Genomic DNA, 21685 nt, shown 5'->3' with positions numbered 1-21685 from the left:
GATTTATATATAGAGTTTTATATTCACCTTGAAACTTTTAAAAGAGTACAGTAAACACTTCTCACACATGATAGAAACTACTTGACGCTTCTGACTCAGATCAGAAAAGTGCAGGCCAAACACTGTCCAAGCCCACGATATGGTGAACAAACCAAATCCAAAGGAAAGAAAAAAAAACAAACAAAACAAAACATGAAAATAAAAATAAAAAAAATAACATTAATAAAAAACAAACAAAAACAAAACATATCTTGCCCACAATCTTTTCTTACAAAGTTTGAAGTAGATCAGACCACATAAACAGAATAGAAAAATCTAAAACTGTGGTATTGCATTTTGAAATGCACAAAGATTTTCCTGTACAATTTGGCGTCTCTGCGAGTACAAATGCCTAAAGGGCTCAGTGGCGATTTTTCTCCAGGTGGCTCTCATTTCAGTTTGTCTTACACGATGTTCATATCCAGACCTCGTGTGGTTTTGTTTTCCTCAGAGATAGATATGTCAATGCTGTAAACAGGCACACACAGATTGGAAAAAGGACGGCGAGACTGGTGACCACTTATCTCTCCGTCGTCACTGTTCTTCTTCCTCCTCCTTTCAGTTTCTCAGTCCTGCTGAGACAAATGGTGTCCTCCCAGTAAGGCTATTCGTCTACCTGCCCGCATCCATCCGTCCCACCCCCTCTTCCTTAGCTAATCCCAAGAGAGTGGGTGCCTCCAAAGCCCGGCAGTGATCCAAGGAATTCCAGAGTTGAAGAAGCTCTTCCTTAGGGAGGGGGTGGAGAGGGAGGGGGGTGTCTTTCATTTTGTGTGTAGTAATGAGTTTTTTTTTTTTTTTTTTATTTTTATTTTTATTTTTATTTTTTTTTATTTTCTCTGGGTGATGAGGACAGATTAGAGAGGGGAGGAGGGCATAATCGATTGAAAACTTTTCACTTTTCTTTTTCTTTTTTTTCCTCATGGCCTTGGTCGTTGGGGAGTGATTGTGCAAAGTCATGCGGTTTCCGATATGTCCACGCGGAAGGAGCTAGCAAACCCTTTTCCTCGCTGTGAGAAGTGAGAGAAAAACACAACACGATTAGCTGCATGAGTGTCTGTCTGTGTGCATCTGATAGAGTGACAGAAAAACAAAAAAGAAAGAAACTCAGGGCTCAAATGGCCTCATTCACACAGAATTAGAGGGGCCCACACATGCACAACAAGGGGTACAAAGTCTCACATCTCTCATCTGGGCTGTTACAATTCACTCTTGTGAAATGACTCATGGATAATATGTGTGTGAATATGTATATGAAGGCACGAGGGTGGGGCTGTTATTGGAATTGTGGCATTGGACGGTGGGTGAGCTAGTGAATGTTGGTTAGTTTATTTAGGGCAGCAACAAAAGAAGGAGCCTGAGCTCTCTAATCTCTCACTCCCCCCCCACCTCCATCTCTTGTTCCCTTGCCTCAGTGCTGTCTGAGTTCGATGCCTGTAATTACTGGGCTCTGGCTATCACATCCCTCCCACCCACCCTCAACCTGACCCCAGGCCAGGTCCAGGTCTGGGCCTGCAAGTCCTGGGACAAAAGAGTCTCTGTGTATCACTGACTGACTTGATCAGATTAAGAAGCTTCAGCAGTTGTGGTGTCATCATTCTATCCATTCCTCCACCCCTGCACCCTCTCCCCCTCCTCTCCCCTCCCCTCCTACTGTTGTTCCCTCTCTCCCATGAGCCACCCCCTTGCTGCCGCCCCCGCTCTCACTCATTAGCATAAGGCCCACAGCAATCTACTTTGAGAGAGGAATGAGTGGCAGTGTTCCTGGGAAACACAGCAATATTGGGAGCCCTTCACTTCAAGTGCTTTATATAACATATAATAAGCACATCCATGGTTACTATCAGAGCAAGAGTAGAACACAACAAACACAAAGGCTTTCAAATGGAAGGCTGAAAATGAATTTATTTATTTATTTTCTTTCTTGGTGGGGTGCTTAAAATAATCAAATAACTTTAAACAATTAAAGTTCAGTCGATCGTTTGTTTGGACCCAGGAAAAGTTTAGAATTAATATTTTATACATTTATGTTGACTTTAGGTCTGTTCCTGTGAATTCAAATAGGAAGTCTTTATTTTCAGATGAGTATTAACTTTTGTACCCATTGCAGCCTAGGCCTTGCATGCCTTTCATCAAGCATCAAGTGTTCAATGAGTTCATTTCACATTTATTATGTTATAATTACAGTTTATTTTTTTACATTGATGGCCTTCTGTGTTAAATTTGCTGATGCTCGTGTTAGACATCAGAATAATTAATTAAAACTGCCTCCCTGTAAGCATTTTTATCTTGTTATCCTATGGTCAATTTCTATGACTCATGTTCTTATGTTTTTATTTATTAAAGTATGATGCACACAACTGGTTGCTTGCATGACATAACCTTTTGATGAAAATGATCAGGATAAAAAAAACTTAGCACAAATGAATAAAAAATTAATTAAAAGTAAAAAAAAAAAATGGTGTTTTCCTGCTGTTCCTAACAGCATGATGTGGTTTGAAATGATGGCACTAGGGAAGCAGCATGGCTCTGACAGCCTGTGTCAGATGATGAGAGAAGGGGGCTCTTCAGGCACCGCTTGACAAAATTATAATTAAACATTATCACCAAATTGCAGTGATTGAGGTTGTATCTCTTTGTGGCCTTTGAATAAGACGTAAGAAAGCGTATTTCCCTTCGGAAATGTGAATTTTCCTGTCTTTTACTTTTTTACATCTTCTCTGGTATCTAAAACTTTTCTTTTTTTTTAGATCCCCAACTCCAATGCAATATTGTCTGTCACATGAGAATGAGATGTTAGGTTTGCTGCCTGCTGTTCTTCTTCTCTGATTAAAAATAGCCAGTTTTCACTGCTGTGCTCTGTTAGAGGCCCAGTGTCTCTTATTTTATAGGAACTTTTTTACCATAATGAGACAGAGCTTCCTTAATGCTAACACCCATATTCACATCAAAGCAACCATATAAAGCATAATTGCTTTTGGCATGTTTCATTTGGAAAGGCCTACAGGCCAATCAGTGCTGGAGGTTTGCAGTGTGTGTGCATATGAATAGAAATGGTAGGTGAAGGAAGATAAGATCATCACAGTCACACATAATAGAGATGCCTGACAAAGAGGGAAGAGTTAGTTAAACACTCTGACAAGAGGGCTGGGAGAACAGGGGTAGCACCTGAAATGAATTTCATGCTTCCTTCTGCCAGCCAATCTTGGGAGAAAATTGAATTTGGATTCTTTTCTTTTCACCTAATTTCAATCACCATATCAGAGAGTGGGGTGGCTGCAAAACACAATACTCACTTAAATAAGCTGGGTTACAAGGTGCTTTGGATATAGGCAGAAATGCTTCCAACTCTTTCCTCTCTAGGGAGCTGTGGTAGTGGCTGAAGTGATGGTTTTGGAGAAGGTGATGGTGGTGTAGGTGTTGATGACTGAGAGAAGCCTCTTTGCCAAAGGTGGAGAATGACCTATCAGCCAATTGCTCAGGGCTTTCAAATACCTCTGTGTCCGGGACAGAGTCCATGCCAGGCACGTGGAGGTTGCTGCGGTAGTCTGGACCTTGGCGCCCATCGGAGGGCATGAAGGTCGGCATCCAGCAGCGATCCGAGTGGCCCAGGGCCTTACACTCCTCCGTGCAGTTTGAGAACAGATCGGCACCTAAAAAAAAAAGAGAGAGACATTGTTTAAGCATTTCTTAGCTAACAGGAAACATGATCCCTGCAAATCTAGACGCACATGTCAGAGCTTTGTGTTTCACCATCTTTAATCTTTAGACTTGCCACAAACAAACACAAAAAGCACAGTGAAAGTGCGTGGAACAAATGACTTCGTAAATGCAGTTAGGAGTTTTGATGGTACTTTATATTTCTGCTTCTCTGCATTTCTGTGGGGAAAATTGCACTTTTATGTTCAACACAGAAATGGTTTGTAACTACATACTTCCTTACTAACTACCTGAGTTTATAGTATATCAGTTAATCACATATAGACCCCTCCATTTATTTCAGAAGAGAGGTCAGAGCCTCTCATGGTGCAGGTAAAAAGAAACCAAGTGCTTCACATGAAAGTATGATAAATATGAGATTCTTCACTGGTTAACATGAAATATTGCAGAAATATGCAAACCTCTTTTTTTTTCCCCAGGTAGGTTTTAAAGCCCCACAATTTTGTTAAATACTGGGTTTCAGAACTCCTTTTATTGTTTCATAGTAAGTTTAATTTTGTAAAATGCTGGGCTTTTGAAGAAGTGATTTGTTGAAGTGGTAGAGCCAGTGAGCATGGGGCTATTCTCAGCCTGGCATGTGCACGATGGACATATTCTCTTTTTTAAGGAAAGAGATAAAATTAAGATGATCAGGTAAGGTAAACGACTCAATTTTCATATCCTGGATTTGAGAAATACTGAGGTCACTGAGCTCTAAAAAGTTAAAATGAATAGATTTTGTCATATTTTCATTAATCACTCTTAGTTGAAGTATTATATACTGCACATGTGCGCATCTAAATTAAGTCTCAAGCTTGTAATTGTACAGTGTCAATTTACTCCAGTTAATTCTCAATAACACTTGTGAGCTACAGATTTCCATATGCAGGAAAAAAAAAGGACAAAAGTGAGAGCTTGTGTGTGCGTGCAGGTTAGGAGATTGGTGCAGTCTTCAAAGCCATTGCCAGCAAACTGCCCATGCTCCTTCAAGATTAACCAAACCACAAACTCAGTGATATTGGATTACTGGCCTGCCTCTGCTGACCCCCCCCCCCCACCCCACCACTGCCTTCTCCTTTTTCAAAACCTATTGTCCTCCATGAAAGACTTTTTGCAGGTATGAATGGAAACCAGTTTTGGCATACTCACTTTCATGTGGATCTAATTATTTGCATTTTTTATTTTTTTTAATGCCAAAAATTGTCTGAGAGAATCACCTTTTGTCAGAGGGCATGGGGAGCAGGGCTGAAGGGGACAGAGCGACCAGGAACATTAGCTGTTCTCCACAGCTATTTAGGCCGAGTGTAAGCCTTAAGCCAAATTGTGTTTTTGTCGCTCCATATGTTTTTTTTTTTTTTTTTGAAGGGCTTAGATCCTGTGTATGCATGTTTTTTTGCAGCACAAGTCTGCTTGTTGTGTGTGTGTGTGTGTCTGTCTGACTCGCTGTTTGAGGCTAAAATCTGTACTGTCCAGCTCGGGCTATCTACTGCTAATCCCTCTGAATACAGACTGATCAGGCTAAGACTGCTGCCTTCTCAGTAAGCAGTGTGTGAGTGTGTTTTTGTGGTGTGTGTGTCTGTGGCAGTCAGCAAACAGGGAATTTGCTTTGTTACAAAGCGGATTAATTTGGCTTGCCATCACTAACAGCTTGGAAAAGTGCCCAGTCTCCTATCGAGAGAAGAGGGTTTCTTATTAAATATTAACCAACATGCCATAAATATACCATCACATTATGTTTTAATACGGCCTCTTACAAGGAAGGAAACAACTTAGTGTAGCTTGATTGGAGGGTGGGGGGGTATGCAGACATACAGTACGTGAGCACCTGGACATGCAGGGAAGCACAGCAGTGTGAGCATTAAAAAAGAAAAGAGAAAAAAAAAAGGGAAGGAGGACACGGAGTGCTGCTTCCATTACAAAATGGATGCTGTGTTAATTCTCAAAATGGGAACGGGAAATGTGGCATTTAGACTCTGCCAGAGAGATAAGACTCACAGAGAGAGAGATAGGGAAAGAGAGAGAGAGGGGGTGGAGTGTAGAGAAACAGAGGGAGAGGGAGGGTAATTTAAGCCATAAAGCCAGGTCAAGACATCTTGATATTTCTTGACATTTTGGCAAAATTAGATGTTCCCATGGCACATTACACAGTGTCTATCGAATCAGCCGGATAAAAACATTTCAGCTGTAAAATTGCACCACTCACCACACACAGAGGCTGAGCCTGTGCTTCAAATGTATACATAAAACATGTAGGCTATGACTATTATCTCCGCGTGTACGTGGTTTGCCAAGAATTTACCTCTGAGCAAACAGTCAAAATTTTGTCAACATGTATCGCACTAAGCGAAACACAAGCAAAGAGGCCAGCAAGGACGCAGAGAGAGAGAGCAAGAGAAAAAGAGAGAAGAGTAGACAAAGACATGGGAGGGGGGTGGGGATTTGAAGTGTGCTGACCCTTGTTACTTTGCACTCCTCATCTTGCTTTAGCGTTTTCCACCTGGGGGGCACATCGGGGCAAACGCAAAGTCTTCATAATAACCTTCATTTGGTAATTGGTATGCAGAGGTCTGAAAAAATGAATTACTGATCAGCGAGCTGTTACCACGGTAATAACATGAACTGCAGGCCTAAGGAGAAATTTATCATGGCAGCAGGAGAGAGATGGGAGTGGATTTGGTGAGGGCTGGAGGGACTGGTGGAGGGGGAGTTGCCTAAGTGTCTTGACTCTATCTTCCCCAAGTGTGTGACATCGGCTATATTGATAATATGAACTTTACACATGTAGCTGGTCAGAAAATGAGAGGTGGGTGTCGGGACTCCATTGGCTGCAAAAGTGACAGCAAATGAGGAGTATTTTAATCCCACTGTAATTTCAGTTTCATTCATTTTCACGGGCAAATGTCCCCCCAAAACAAAATGAACAGAATGACCTTTGTAACTAAGAGCAGTCAACTACTAAGACTTCACATTAACAAGCAACAAAAATAAATTTAATTGAAAATCCTCCAGCACCAAGAAAAAAACCTCTGCGACCAAGCACCAAGGTCCTAATCTCTGCTTCAGAGGTGTTTTTAATGTGATGAGACAATATATTATTTTATCACCTAATGCAATTAAAAACACTCAACAAGCTTTTGGTGACTTTCCATCATCAGGATACTGGTGAATGGAGCAGATCATTAATATCCTCATGGGCAAGTTGAAAATTTAAATTTAACAGAGTCAGTTTGAATCTTAGCCACAATGCCAGTTATTCTTTATTTTTCCTCAAGGAAAAATTTTTGAAAATTTCAGGTGAAAAAAAAAAGATGTTTGATATATAATTCAATAATTATATCCCTTTTGTTTGTAAACTTACGAGTAGATTTTCACAATTATCACAATAATAAAGATTGTTTTGGGGAAATCAGGTGTTGCCATTTTCAGTCCGTCCTCTTATGCTTAGTGACAGCTCCTGCCTCTGAACATGATGGAATAAGGATCTCAACGTGTTGAAGTGAAATTAGCCAATTGTATAAATCCATAATTAGAAGATGAACTGGCCCTAATTTTAATCAGTCCCCAAATCACAACCTATCTAGTTCATTGACTTAAGTTTTATCTATTTAACTTGAATATATGCAAGAGGGAAAAGACATGAAGTCATGTGAATATATGAATGTGAGCATGCAATACATAACCAGCAGGCTTTCTTTTACATCTATTCATACATTCATGCTGTTTGATTTTACATCAAAATACATTCTTACTTTCAATAGCTAATCTGAAAGTCAAAATATGAGCACATGTCTGTGAGCAGTAAAATATGTGATACGTTGTTGATTGAGGGAGGATATTATGTAATAAGTTTTTATCTATATCACAGTCAGCCTTATGTTTGCTGTTGTTACTCTTGGCCCAGCACCTTGTGAACAATTATATCAATTATATTAATTAAACACTGGTTAAAATAAAAATGAGTTCATTTACATTTTTTGAATTTTTTCTACAGTCGAAGCAGGAGAATTGGGACTTACAGGTCCAGCAGAAAAATGAAGGGCTCATATTTCCTGTGATGACACATTATGAATATTTTACATGGATATGTTGAATAGTAGCAGCAGCAGCGGCGGTGGTTGTGATAGTGGTAGGTGTAAAGGAGATAACAGAAGCAGCAGCTACTGAAGGAATAATTGTAAAGATTTCTGCATTTCACAAGCCTTTCGCCACATTAACACACCCGTCCACACCGACACGATGCCACCAACTGCAACGTATGTCCTCCCACTGCAGTGTATGCGGTGGCACAGAAAATGCAGTGTTTGTTCATTTGAATCCTGCGTTTGACCTTTACTGCAAATCCTTCCACCCTCTCTGTCACTCTCCACTGAACACTGAAAACAATCTTGGTGCCCATTCAAACAACAAGTCCTTTGCCTTACCCACCCTCAAAAAAAAAAAAGCTCCAAAATTATCTTAACTGTCATTAATTTTCAGTTGATTTCAACGGCTGTATAATCTGAACTGGATTTATAAGAAGCAAATCTATATTTTGCGGAGTTTCGTCCTGTTCCAGATGATTTCAGGGCTCTTTCTGCCTCTTAGAGTGCATTCTTGATGAGGAAAAGCTGAGTGGCTTTTGGTCAAGGAATAATTGATATCACAAAGCCCTGATGAAACTGCAGAAAATGTTGGCAAGACAGCAATGACAAATACAGTAAAAAAACAAACAAAAAAAAAGACAGGAGAATGATGGGGCAATGAGGGTAAACAGTGATTTCCATCAGTCAGAAAAAAATCCAAACAAAACATTTCTCTGCCAATATGTAATGCTGATGCTTTAATTTATATTTCAATGAATTTAGTGCCACATAAAAGCTAATATGTTCCCATAAGTCTCATTACATGAACACACACACACACACACACACACACACACACACACACACACACACACACACACACACACACACGCACACAAAAAATTCTCTGGAAGACAGGAGTGAAACCTGAAATTCCTCCCCAGCTGATGACAGTCTCCTGTCAAATCCAGGGAACTGACCCACGCAGCAATGTGACGGATTCCGTGCCCATGTACATTTAATGCGAGCATTTATTAAATACCACCAGAGTTGAACTGCACCCTTGTTGACGACAAACTCAATTAGCACACACAGAGCAAAAGCCCAAGTTCTTTTTCCGCCATTGTGGAACACTAAGCCACACTATCAATTATCCTAATCAAACAAAGACTTGATGCACAGCCAATAATCTATTTAAAAGGCACTAAGCTGGCTGATAGCAGTGCAACTGTACAGTGTTAACTGTACTGCATTTACCACACCAAGGACACCTCAAAGTCTGCTGTAATGTGGTGCGGATTGGATGCTGCGTCAAGAATGAACACACAAGTTGGTGTAACTTTCTATGTGAGAAGGAGTACTGCATGATCTCCAACACACTCAACAAAGCTAAGGAAATAAAGATGAGGCACAAGTGAATTTAGGTACTTCTGTTAGTACCAAGTGTCAAAACCTGAAAGTGGATTGGTTTGATGAACTGTAGCTAGCTGAACTCGAATTCAGCTAGCGCAATATATTTCACTCCAAAGCACAGCTGCTTGTGTTTACAACATTAAGTTTCAAAAACTAGACCTTAAAACAAGCACAATTCATAGTGTCGATATCTGCAAGAAAATATATTAACGGTTTTTATGAGCCCAAAACCATCTCTGTGCGGTTTTGCAAATGGAACTCAAGAAGAAAAAGCAACGAGACAATCTGAACACAAGCTAATCATGCTGATTGGTTCATTGTTTTTTGGGTCCCGCAATGTAGGTTGCCCTTGGGCTTGAGTTATAGTGGTGACAGTTTTGCTGTGACATCACAAATTTACTCAAGTACTGAAGAATTGTTTTTAAGATCAGGTTCTGAGTACAGTTCTGTGTGGACTCAGCACTTTGATACTTTTACAGCCTTAAAAAAGAACATAGAAATGCTTTATAAGGCAAGACTTGGAAATCTACCTTTAGATCATATGGGACCTTTAAAGGTCCTGTACAGCTCCTATTTGACACATTAGTTGACATGTTCACAGCATAAACTGCCAAAAACTGAGAAGAACTACAAAGTGACATTTAGAGATCCCATATTTTACACTTTTCCAGCCCTTTAACTTCAGTGGTTATGTCCATAAGAAGATATATTTGTGTTTTTAAGAACCATAAATCTATCTTCACTAAGAACCTCTGTAGCGTAGCATGCCCTGTCTTAGGCTTCTCTCAAGCGCTCTTTAATAAGAGATCAAAATGTCAATCAGAAGAGGGACTCTAAGCATCTCTTCGAATTGGTTGATTGGCCAATGAAAACATAAATAAATATAAATTTTAGGTAAAGTCTGAAATGTTCTTGGGGTCAGGGATACAGTTATGTGCAGTGACTGTGTTGTTCTAACATCACGCAGTTACACAAAGCCTGGTGGCTGGTTTTAAGACTCAATTCTGTGATTCAGACTGTGAGCATTTCTCTGTGGCCTGACGCTTTTGATACTTTCATATCAATATAGAACCAGGACATCACTTATAATCAAAGCAGCCACTGGTATGTACCATTAGACTATATAAAACCTTTAAATTTTTTATAAAATGCCTTGTTTTTATCACAGCAACTGGCATGTCCATTGCACCAAGTATCAAAAACTGGATTCTCTGTGAAGAGTCCCAAAGAGTCATAAGCTACCAATTAATACGTGATGAGATTCTTTTTCTTGTTCACAGTCAGAGAGTTCCAAATTAATATTTTGGGCAGATTTATCTTATTTTGGGATATCAGCACCAGCAGAGTCCTCTCAGCGCTTCTTCTGCTGTTGAAAAACAAGGGCTGGGAGATTTTTCACACAAAATGCTAATACATCTGATATAGGACAAGTCCATCTATGTACAGCAGCTGGTTGGACTGCCACACTGGATAAAATAAACCATATATTGATAATGACCTTAAAACTAAAAAACAAAAAACAACTAACAACTATAATGCATCTATTCTACATTAAGGGAGAGCGTCCTCAAAAGTCAGAGTCATAATTAAATTTTTTTGGTTAATTTTTCAGATTAAAGTCTGACAACCACAGCTTTTATTTTGTTAAATTATGATAAAGTAAAGATATCAAAATAGTCAAGCATAGATTTCAAACAGCAAGCCCAGTTCCTCTGTTCATGACAGAATGTGAACTCTGGCTGGCAGCCTTCACATGAAATGCAAATGCAGCCAAAATAGGACAACTCCATCCACATAAAGGAGCGGGACTGGCTCAGTCCCGATTAGGAGTAAAATTGCTCAACAGAGGCGAAAAAGAAAAACCTGGAGTCATTGTGAAGTGATAGCTCTGAGACTGTTTGACATAAAAAGGGGGAAAAAAGGTAAATAAATAAAAAGGTGGGGGTTGGGAGTCGGGGGCTGTGACAATGGCTCTGCTCGGTGTATTTGAGTTGACTGAAGTCTGTGTAAGCCATCCAGCCTGCTGCAGTGAGAGTGGAAGTGGCAGGAAAAGTCCATTTGGCACAGCTAGGGCCCCTGCTGCGGCTGACCAGACATGATGACAGGCTCCATCCACAGAGGGCCCGCCGCTGAATGAAGACATAAAACCACCATTCATAACTCAGTGGGGCCCTATTGTACGATCTCAGATGGGTTCCCTTAGGCAGGGAAGATTAAAAAAGAAACAGAGAAAAAAGAAGATGGGTACAGATGAAAATGGTCCTTGATGAGGGATGAGGTAAAAGGAGACAAATGAAGGGGAGTGTGGCCGGAGAATAACTGCATGAATGAATGCATTAATTAATCTAATGAACGGATGAATCGCCTGTTTTGTTTGCCACGGCCGCAACCTATTTGGTCCACATCCCAGCACTCCGGTGCCAGCGAGGCCTCATTAAAAAGCCTGTCACGTCTGGTTGAGTGGTCTCCAGCACGGAGTGGCCGAGCTCACAGGGAGCGGGCTCCTCATTAACGCTGCCACGTATTTACAAACAGCAGCAGCAGGGTTCGCTCTCTGCTCTAACATTACATCATCACATGTCACAGGCTACGCCATCCAATATTAAGAAACGTTTTCCAATTACAGGCAACATCTCTGGATCTGATAATACCACTCCCAGTTGGATTTTTTTTCTTCCTCTACTTCCTTTACAAGGACAACATGAAAGTCCACAGTGGAACTAGAAAAAAAGTCAGAATCTTCTCAAAGTACAAAACATCATCGCCATCGTCATCAAAAAGAGATGGAGGTGACCCCAGATACTGTATGTGTGACGACAGTTTTCACTTTCTCAGGCCTACACACCGAGCTGTAGCTGTACAAGGAGTCCTGATTTCAGGAGTGCGGGAAATGGGTGCTCCTGGACCCCCCCTCACAACAACACAGCCAAACTCAACACAGCACACATCAGACCCACGGACGCTAGACAGCCATTGATTTGCCCTTTGAACATGCAGCAGAAAAAAACAACAACAAAATCATAATAAGAATATTAAAAACTCACAAGACATAGGTCACAAAGACTTTGTGCAAAGCAAATTCTTACCGGAGGAATGGCCTCGATTGGTGGCGTCATGGTCGCTGTCTCCCTGCTCGCTGTCTCCGTGGCCGCTGTCTTTGGAACTAACCAGGTCTGCCTCCTGGAACGCAGAACTGAGACCAGAGAAAAATAGTGAATCAAAGCCTCACTGAGTATTTTGATGTTTTCAGCTCACAGCAATTGTAATCTTAGTGGTCCCATTTCTTCCTCTAGAGAGAGAGATAATAGTTTTACTACAGCTGGATGTGACAGAGCAAGGTTGAAGAGAGGATTTCCATATTTACCTGTTGACACGTCTTGGTCTGTCAACCAGGTAGCTGAGTTCAGCTCGTTGGTGTTTGGTCTGAAAGAGAGGGGGCGGCTTTCAGTGTGTGTTACCTGAGAACCCTAGGTAACATGACATAACAGCATATAGAAAAAGAGAGCCCGTGTTTATGTTGGTTTTTGAGTGAACCTGCACTGTATTCAGGTATCAACCATTACACATATCACTCATATTGAGTGAGGAGTTTGTTTGAAGAGGTGTGTTATCCCACAAGGATGTGAGCTTCACAGATACGTTGCCAAGGCGCAAGATAAAGTAGTGCACCTATTCAAGCACTGCACAGCCAAGAGACGCATCTTTGTTCTAGTGCAACTCAGCAACATTGTGACCAGTATGCTTAATGCGAACACTCCTCTCTCCAAGGATTCAGTCTCTTTCTCATGTGCACACACAAGCACGCACGCTCGCGCACACACACGCACAGAGTCAGATGTACCCACAGCAACCAGCAGCACTGAGCCACAATAGATTATTATGCTTATACACTTCTCTTATTCCGTTTTTTTTTTTTTTTTTTCTTTATCGTTTCAAAGACTTTAGATCACAGCATGAACATGCAATGATTGCTGTTTCACAGCTGACCTCCCCGAGGACTGTTAAAGGAAACATGTCAGCAACCAGTGGTCTAATCTTTTTTCTTTTTTTCTCTCTCTCTCTCTCTCTCTGGCTTTAATGCCTTCCCTGAAATAAGTCAGAAGATGGTGCGGCACACTCACTAAAAGCCATTTTCAGGCCTGGCATGCCACTAAACAGAGGGAAACAGATGTATGGACTGAAGATGGCTCCTGTATGAAACATGTTTGCTCTCTGTCACTTAGTGATGTATCTGAATATTGTCAAAGAGGCAGACTTGGTGTGTCTCAGAGGGGAAACCTGGGTATGAATCAGGTTTTAGACATGCTGAGGGGTCTCTGGATGGAAGGGAGAGGGGGAGGGGGGTTAAACTGGAGGGTATGAGAGGGCTCTTACCTCGTTTAATAAAATGCTGCCGTTTGATATGATGTCAGGCTGCTGGTCTGTGTACCCTGTCACTATGGCCCCGCACGGGTTGTGATCGGTGTCTGTGCTCCTAGACGGACTACAGGGCTTTAGGAACATGAGGTCGGTTTTGGCAGACTCTGGAGTCAGACATACCTGGTAGCAATAGTTCTGGTTTTGGTGGTGGGAGCCGAAGCTCCCTGACTCCTCCACGGGGACTTGAGCTGTACCGGCTCCACTCACGTTAACGGCGCTTTGCACCAGCATGATATCTGACTTGCTGAGCTTTTTCTTGCGGGCTCGGCCCTGCTGGGAGCAGCAAGAGCTGCAGCCCAGGCAACAGTCACTGGTCAGGCAGGTGTAAATGTTGAGCTTTTTGTCCTTCTGACAGCGCACAGCCAGTACGATCATGACCAGGAGGAAGATGAAAGAGACAGAGCCCAGGGCGATGATGAGGATCAGCGTGAGGTCCAGGGTGCCATCTTTGGCCTTGGCGGTGCCTCCTCGGTCACCGCCGCCGTGGCCTTCAGCCACGCTGTCCACCAGCATTACCAGCACGCTGGCGCTGGAGGACAGCGGCGGCTGGCCGTGGTCCCTCACTTCGATCAGCAGGTCGTAGAGCTGGTGGGGGTCCCTCTTGGCCGACACTCGCCTCGCCGTCCTCAGCTCGCCAGTCCTCCAGTCCATCCTGAACATGCCGTTCTCGTTGCCCCTCTGGATGCTGTAGGACAGCCTCGCGTTCTCGCCGTCATCAGAGTCCATGGCAACGATGCGCGTCACCAGGTAGCCCGGCTCAGCTGAGCGGGGCAGAGGCTCCCTGGCCGTGCCGTTCTTCCCCACGGGGGCCAGCACCAAGGGGGCATTGTCATTCTGGTCCACGATGATAACTTTGACTGTAGCATTGGATGAGAGCTCAGGGGTGCCCGAGTCTCTGGCCTGGACCATGAACGTGAAATCCTTCAGCTGCTCATAGTCAAAGGACCTGAGCGCGTACAGATAGCCAGTCTCCTCGTTGATTGACACATAGGTTTTGACTGACATGCCCTGGATGTCACACTCTAAGATGGAGTAGCTGATGAGCGCGTTCTGTCCTATGTCCGGGTCCAGAGCCGTCACAGCGTGTATGTACGCCCCTGGCACGTTGTTCTCTGTTACATACACATCATATATGGCCTGCGTAAATGTTGGCGCGTTGTCGTTCTCATCTGACACCTGGACTCTGATGGACTTACTGGTGGCGAGCGAAGGTGTCCCTTTATCCCGCGCCACTACAGTCACGGAGTAGGAGTCCGCCTGCTCCCGGTTCAATGGCCCGTCCGTCACAATGGTGAAATAATTCCTGAAGGAAGATTTTAATTTGAACGGGACATCACCCAGGATTTCCACGTGGATCTGGCCATTCTCCTCCGCGTCCCGGTCCGTCACGCTGAGCAGGGCGATCACAGTCCCGGGAGCTGCCTTTTCGCTCACGGACTCGGTTACAGTGCTGAACGTGATCTCCGGTGCGTTGTCATTCATGTCGGTGACTTTGACCAGGACTTTGCAGTGCGCAGGCACGGCGTTTGGCCCTAGGTCCTTGGCCTGGACAAAGATTTGATACAGACTGCTTTCCTCGAAATCCACCTCTCCGCGCACCTCGATGCGCCCGGTACGCGGGTCGATGCCGAACAGGTCCTTTACGCGGGTCGAGATGTGGTTACTGAAGGAGTAAACTATCTCTCCGTTTAGCCCCTCATCCAAGTCGGTGGCGTTGAGTTGGATGACCAGCGTGCCCACCGGTGCGTTCTCGGAGAGGCTCACCGTGTAGACAGGCTGGTCAAACACCGGCACGTTGTCATTCGAGTCCAGCACTTTGACCACCAGCAGCGCGGTGCCAGTCCGCGGAGGCTGACCGCCATCCACCGCGGTCAGCACGTACCTGTGCGCCGCCTGCTGCTCCCGGTCTAGCGGTTTCTCCAGGACCAGCTCCGCAAACTTGTTTCCGTCCGTCTGGGTCTGCACGTCCAGGTAAAAGTAGTTGTTAGTCGTGATATCGTACGTGCGTAAAGCGTTAGAGCCCACGTCCGGATCGAACGCGCTCTCAAGCGGGAAACGGGTGCCCGGAGTGGCGCTCTCCGAGATCTCCACCGTGATGTCTGTCTCCGGGAAGCTGGGCGGGTTGTCATTAATGTCCACCACCTCGATTTCGACCCGAAACAGTTCCAGTGGGTTCTCCAAGAACACCTCCATGTTGAGCTGGCAGCTGGCGCTCTGCTTGCAGATCTGTTCCCGGTCGATTTTCTCATTGACGAATAGGACGCCGTTCTCCAGGTTTACCTCCAGGTACGGCGTGCGAGAGCTGGGCACCACCTGGAAGCGGCGAGAGGCCAGTTTGGTAAGGTCCAGTCCCAGGTCTTCGGCGATATTCCCCACGAAGGTGCCATGGTCCGCCTCCTCGGGCACAGAGTAGCGTATTTGAGAGAGCACTCCATTCGTGATGCACAGGACAAGCACAAGCACAATCATCGCCGGAAAAACAAGTGCACTTAGGTAATAAAGATCATAAACCTTGTTATCCTCTATTAGTGGACAAAATGTCAATTCCCATCACCCTTTTCAATCGGGAGGTAAAAGTCTCCAAAATGCGTAAAAGTCTCCGAAAACATGTAAGGCGTCAGGAAAAATCAGTCCCATTAAAAGAAAGATATTTGAAGAGAGAAATGAAGGAGTTTTAATGACTGACCAAGCCCCCCCTCCCTTAAAAAATAAAAATAAAAATAAAAAAATAAATCTATTCTAGCGCCACTATCTCAGTTTTCGGCTGCGTCCCGGTAAAGCTACAGCGCACATTCCATTGAAGCGCGATGCCGCTGGAGTGATGAAGCCAGTCTGGAAAGGAGTTGGGGGAGAAAAAAAAATCATAATCCATATTTGAAAAAGATTGAATGCATGTTTAAATCTGCGATGGGTCCTTATTCTAAAATATTTCTTTTTTATTTCTTGCTTTTTTCTTTTTTGTTGTTGTTGTTGTTGTTTTCTGGCTCTGTCTCCTCTTTGGCAGCCTGCTCCCTCACTGCGGTCCCTTCCACTCCACTCTACTGATGCTGTTCACTCAACAATTTGCTTTTTTTTTCTCCTCCCCCTCCCCGCATCGCGCCTCCCCCTCGCAGCCCCAGCGGCAGTAAATCCCGCTAATAGCTCTCTCCCGATTGGTCGGCGGAGCTGCCCGTCAACGTCCGCCCTGCCCAGCTCTTCTTCACTGTTTCTCAGGGCTATCTCTCTCTTTTTACCTCCCTCCAAGCTCGGGCTTGCTCCTCTCTAGAATATCTGAAAGGAAAGACGAGAGAGAGAGAGAGAGATACACTGACGAGGCTGGGCGTTTATTACTTAACCCTTCATCTGCCAAATTCTGATCACCCCTCACCCCCTGCCCCCCACACTCCACGGAGAGGGGGTCCCATCAAATGAACCACAGCTCGCTTACAGTGAGTGGAGGACTTGTTGACTCGGTGGCATTGGCCCGTGTGAACTCCGGGACAGGCCGGGTAAATGCATGCAAATGTTGTGATATGTATGCAGCGAATCATTCGCCATTCATGTCGCTGCTCTCGAGGCTGTGCGCTATAATTACACTCAGTAGTAGTAACGTTATTGTGTGCAGCAGCGGGGCAGAAAGCCAGGCACAGACGGAGAGGCAGCCACGGCGGCGCATCCGCGGACCTCACACGACCCCTAGCGGCACAAAGGCGAACAGGGGTATCATGCAAATCAAATCTGGGGGCGGGGGGCGGGGGGCGTGTATGGGCCTTTTATGGTCATTGTTATCCATGTTGCTGTTATTGGAGGTGCGGACCGGCACGGCGTGGGCGCAGGCAATCGGGAAAATCGGTCTTTTTTTCAGTGAGCGCAACAAACCCCTGGATTTCTCTCCAGGAAATTCGGAACTACTCTCCATCTAGCTGAGGGTATGAATTCTGTTTTTGTAATATGGCTATAATGGGATCTGTTGACTAGTTGGTATTAAATAAAAGAGAAATGTGCCCTGATTTGAAATTGTTTATTGCTTGAAGAGAATAGTCAAAATTCACAATTACAGCCCATGGACTCACGTGGATATGTAACAATAGAGTATCTCCTATACATAAAACAATTATTAATGAATCTCCACGATCACTTCTGTCCCTTTAGTATTATTTAAGGTCATGAATTCAGTCTTTCGGACTGATTCTGGGGCCAGAAAATTTGTACGTTTTAGCAACAAAACTCCAAATGCTAAGAAATGGGGAGAAATGGGAAAAGGTCTCTTGCTGATGATAACAGCAACACATTTGGCCTGAAAATTTACAATCATTTGACAGATTATAAAAGAAGATCTAATTTTACCATTACTTACCTATTTAGACTCGGTCACGTGGTCATTCATTTACGGTTGCGGGAACTGTCAAGCTTCCTACAGAAACAGAATCTGCAAAGGAGTACAGGGGGTCACTACTCTGGCAACTTTATACAAGATTGATTGAACAATCCACTACATATGACATATTTAAAAAAATAAAAATGCCAACATAAACATACAATTTTGTATCAGCATTATTTTAGCAAGTCCCCCCAAGGTTGGAATTAATTTTTTAACTATACAAAAAAGACAAAAGCTGGGATATTGTTAAAAATCTACAAGAATAAGAACAGATATAATGTATGAAATGAGTCATTTAGCATGGAGTTTATAGTCTTGAATTCAGTCAGGCACATATAAGGCACATATAACTGGGAGTAGGTCTTTCTTGTCTTATACTGGGTTAGTATGAGAACAAAAGTTACAATAGCACATGTCATTGCTTTACAATTTATTTACTGCTTGGAATTTGTTGATTAGAAAATGACACAAATGAAACTTTAAAGACCAAAAAATGTGACTTTCAAGTGTACAGACTACATGTGAATATTGCTGGATGATAACAGATTTCCTTGTGTGGACTTTTGGATAATTTATGCAGCTTCTTTTTTATGATGCATGTTTGTGGATCTGGTGGAGGCTGGAGACCAAAATGGCATCAATAAATTGACCAATACCACAACAATTTTTTGATTTAATTTTAATTATTTCTCTTCTCCATGAATCACCTCTTCCTCTTTTCTAATTTCTGTGCGTTGACACTTGACCTTAGTCACAACAGGACACCTTCAACTCGAGCTCATTCGAAATGTGAATTTAGCCAAGTGGAGGAGAGAAGCTCATGTCAAGACTGAGTGCTCCCCCTAGTGAATGGCTCCAACACTACACCTCTTTAGACTGCTGCACCCTGAACACTGCCAGTCTTCCAGGGGCCAAGCTGAATCTGGCAGATGTGCTGAAATCCAGACGGCCAAAGAGATTCACATCCATGAGATGCAGTGACTAAAACGCACACAAACAACACACGCACGCACACACACACGCACACACACACACACACACACACACACACACAGCAGGTTAAGTGTACGATTCATACTGTCTGTGGACAGAGCCGCACACGCAGGCACTACAGGCCATTCGAGGAGAAACGTGAATTGGCTCCAAGAAGAGATTTTCTAAATCCAGTCCTACGAAGGCAGTGGTGCAGTCAGACATGCATCACTATGTGCTCAGATAGCTAGAGTGATCCTGGAGAAAGAGTGGGGAAGTGTGTGAGGACATTTCAGCATGTGAAAATGCACACGGAGATCAGTGACAGGGCAAACACTGATACTGAAACCTGTTTTAGAGCTAAAAATAAACCATTGCAAACAGTAATCGCTGCCTTGCAGTTGGTAAAAATAGTGGCCATCTGGCACATTTTTTGCATTTTTTTTCACACACTGTAGTAGTGAAATGGGGGAAAATAGCTGAGCATCTAAAAAGAGCACGCTAAAGATGTCCCAGCTTTAAGATAATTAGATGAGGAGAAACAGCATGTAAGTCAATCCAAGTAAGTCAGTCAAGCAGTAAAGCTAAAGGGACCAGATATTCTCTCACTGTCTCTCCTGTAAGCCTCAACAGTCACACTTTCAATTAAAACAAGTGGAGTCACTTCCTTGGTTTTAGGAAAGACAAACACCATTTGGCCAAGTAAGGGATAACAAAGGGTGATAGGAGTCCTGTGGCAAACATCCAAAATGGGGATGTCTAAAGACTGCAAGAGACCATGTTTTGACAAATCTGACATTTCAACAGCTCTTGGGAGTCAGTTTTTTGCGTGAGTCAGGAGTCTGGCACTGTAATGGCACTACCAGTAAGACAGTGCAGTGAACTCCTTTCACATGACTTGGATGTAGGCTCAGCGGGACCAAATCAAAATGACTCCAATGCCAGGGATCACTCTCAAAAATCTGCCTTTTAACTTATAAATTTAATATCCTTCTCTGTTGTACGAAGTTACACAGTAAATAAATTATATTCCTGGCAACGGACAGACTTAAATCAAACTGACAGCAGCCAATCACTTTACACAAGCAGGAGATGAAAGTGTTTGCCAGTAAAATAACTTCATATAATCTCATTAAAGTGTCAAGAGTCTGCTGTGAAAAACAAACTGATGCAGCATGACAATCACTCAGACAGAAGAAATGATATTTTCTTTACAGAAAAACAGACAGAATGGTTACTTTCAGCAAAAAGGTCCTCAACTAAAATTAAATCATACATAACTTTTCTTCTATTTCTACTTCTTCCTGTTTTTACATCACATCAGAAATAGCAAGTGTGGTACTTCGACTTGACTTGATTTTTTGGGGGTATTGCTTGATACAGGATTCTGGTTCTTTGCTTGAGACCCTTGGCTTTAGATTTTTTCTTGACTTTGTGTGTGCTGTTCTTTCATGGGGACTTGTGCTTTGATGAAAACATTTTGTCCTTAGAATAAAGCTTTAGCACAGCAGCAGACTTGTTGCCTTCTTTGAGGTGAGTAATAACATCGTAAAACAATCAGTTGTTCATATTTGACTTTATTTAATTTTTTTTCTTTTTTGTTTGTTTGTTTGTTTTTTTTTTTTTTTTTTTTACTTGCTGCAAACTCAAAAATGTTTAATTAAGTAATACAATAGTAATGGAAACAAAAATCTAGACTTCAGTTGTAGACATCAAATCTACAAGGCACTTCAAATGACCCAAACTACAGGGTAAAATAAATAGCACAGGGCAATGTCTCATTGAAGGCTGCCAGTAGTTGTGTGTTATGACTTCACCTCCTCTCACCCAAAGAACTTCAGCTTCCTCTGTATTCTCTGTGTGTGTTTGTGCGACTTCCAGCAGCTTCTAAATAACCTGTTAACATTAAGCTAGGCTGTTACAACACACAGCTAAAAAAAAAAAAAAGAAAAAGAAAAAAGAAACATTGTCACCTTGACTCCATTCTCATTTGTTAAAGTAGTGCAATGCACAACGTGTCAGAAAAGTAATTGCATTTGCAACAGCACAGAGATGCGGGGGCTGGAGTAATTCACACTTCAACAGACTGAACTCCACCCTGCATGTTCTCCACCTTCTGAGAGTTTGAATACACATCAGGTGCGGCATGTTGACACTTCGTGAATCAGTGCAGATGCACAGGCGTGCTAAAATGAAAATTTTGAAAAGGTTGAACATGACTTCATCCAGCTGATGGTGTTTAGAGCTGGAAACAGTGCCGCAGACTGAAAGGACTGTCTGGAAGCTGTCAAAGCTCATCTGCTTTCCCAGATTTTGCCTATTATCTCAGCTCATTTAGTCCCACTCCAAATCCGGTTTCACAGACTCTATGTGACACCTTAAAGATGCGCACTACCAAGTACTTTAATTTTTAATGAAACCACCACTTGGGCTGCTTCTCAATAAAAACAATTGCCAATGTCAAAGACTCATCTGCTGTTCCAGCCACATAAATGCTAACTTTGCAAAAAATCTCTATGCATGTGTTGAGGACGGTACTGTCATGATAGTATCACTCAAGCCATGGGAGCTTCAGTCTGCCGGCAAAAGGCAGAGAGAGAGAAGCCAATGTGAGACGCCTCGCAACGAAGAGAGAGTGTGATGTGGAGACAGAAACAGAGATGAGTGGGCAGATGGAGGGAGTTGTGGAAAGAAGAAAGGAGGAGTGGTGTGCACACAGATGGAC

At 43.1% G+C, this 21685-nt stretch overlaps 1 protein-coding gene across 3 annotated transcripts; it reads right to left on the bottom strand.

Moving 5' to 3' along the window:
- Positions 1–259: 259 nt before the first annotated feature.
- On the bottom strand, positions 260–16653 carry pcdh10b (protocadherin 10b). 3 transcript variants are annotated; one of them, XM_029512531.1, is made up of 5 exons: positions 13584–16653; positions 12574–12632; positions 12296–12402; positions 3333–3689; positions 260–1046 (listed from the first exon to the last, which is right to left on the bottom strand). In XM_029512531.1, the coding sequence occupies exons 1-5, from the start codon at positions 16095–16097 to the stop codon at positions 1027–1029; spliced, it is 3057 nt and encodes a 1018-aa protein (XP_029368391.1). In that variant the 5' UTR covers positions 16098–16653; the 3' UTR covers positions 260–1026. The 3 variants fall into 3 exon arrangements, with proteins under 3 accessions (XP_029368391.1, XP_029368392.1, XP_029368393.1); XM_029512532.1 differs by having other exon boundaries at positions 3532–3689; XM_029512533.1 differs by having other exon boundaries at positions 13749–16653.
- Positions 16654–21685: the final 5032 nt, after the last annotated feature.

This window comes from Echeneis naucrates, chromosome 10 (assembly GCF_900963305.1).
Source record: "Echeneis naucrates chromosome 10, fEcheNa1.1, whole genome shotgun sequence".
Taxonomy (NCBI): domain Eukaryota; kingdom Metazoa; phylum Chordata; class Actinopteri; order Carangiformes; family Echeneidae; genus Echeneis; species Echeneis naucrates.
The sequence above is the reverse complement of the archived record's forward strand: the minus strand, read 5'-3'. Positions and strand labels throughout refer to the sequence as shown.

Bases quoted from the DNA above. Each gene is read 5' to 3' on its own strand.
- pcdh10b (XM_029512531.1), bottom strand. From the start codon at position 16,097: ATGATTGTGCTTGTGCTTGTCCTGTGCATCACGAATGGAGTGCTCTCT. The intron at 12,633-13,583 runs GTAAGAGCCCTC...CCTCTCTTTCAG, and splicing joins GCAGCATTTTATTAAACGAG to ACCAAACACCAACGAGCTGA. The intron at 1,047-3,332 runs GTGAGTATTGTG...CACTTCTCACAG, and splicing joins TTGTAACCCAGCTTATTTAA to CGAGGAAAAGGGTTTGCTAG.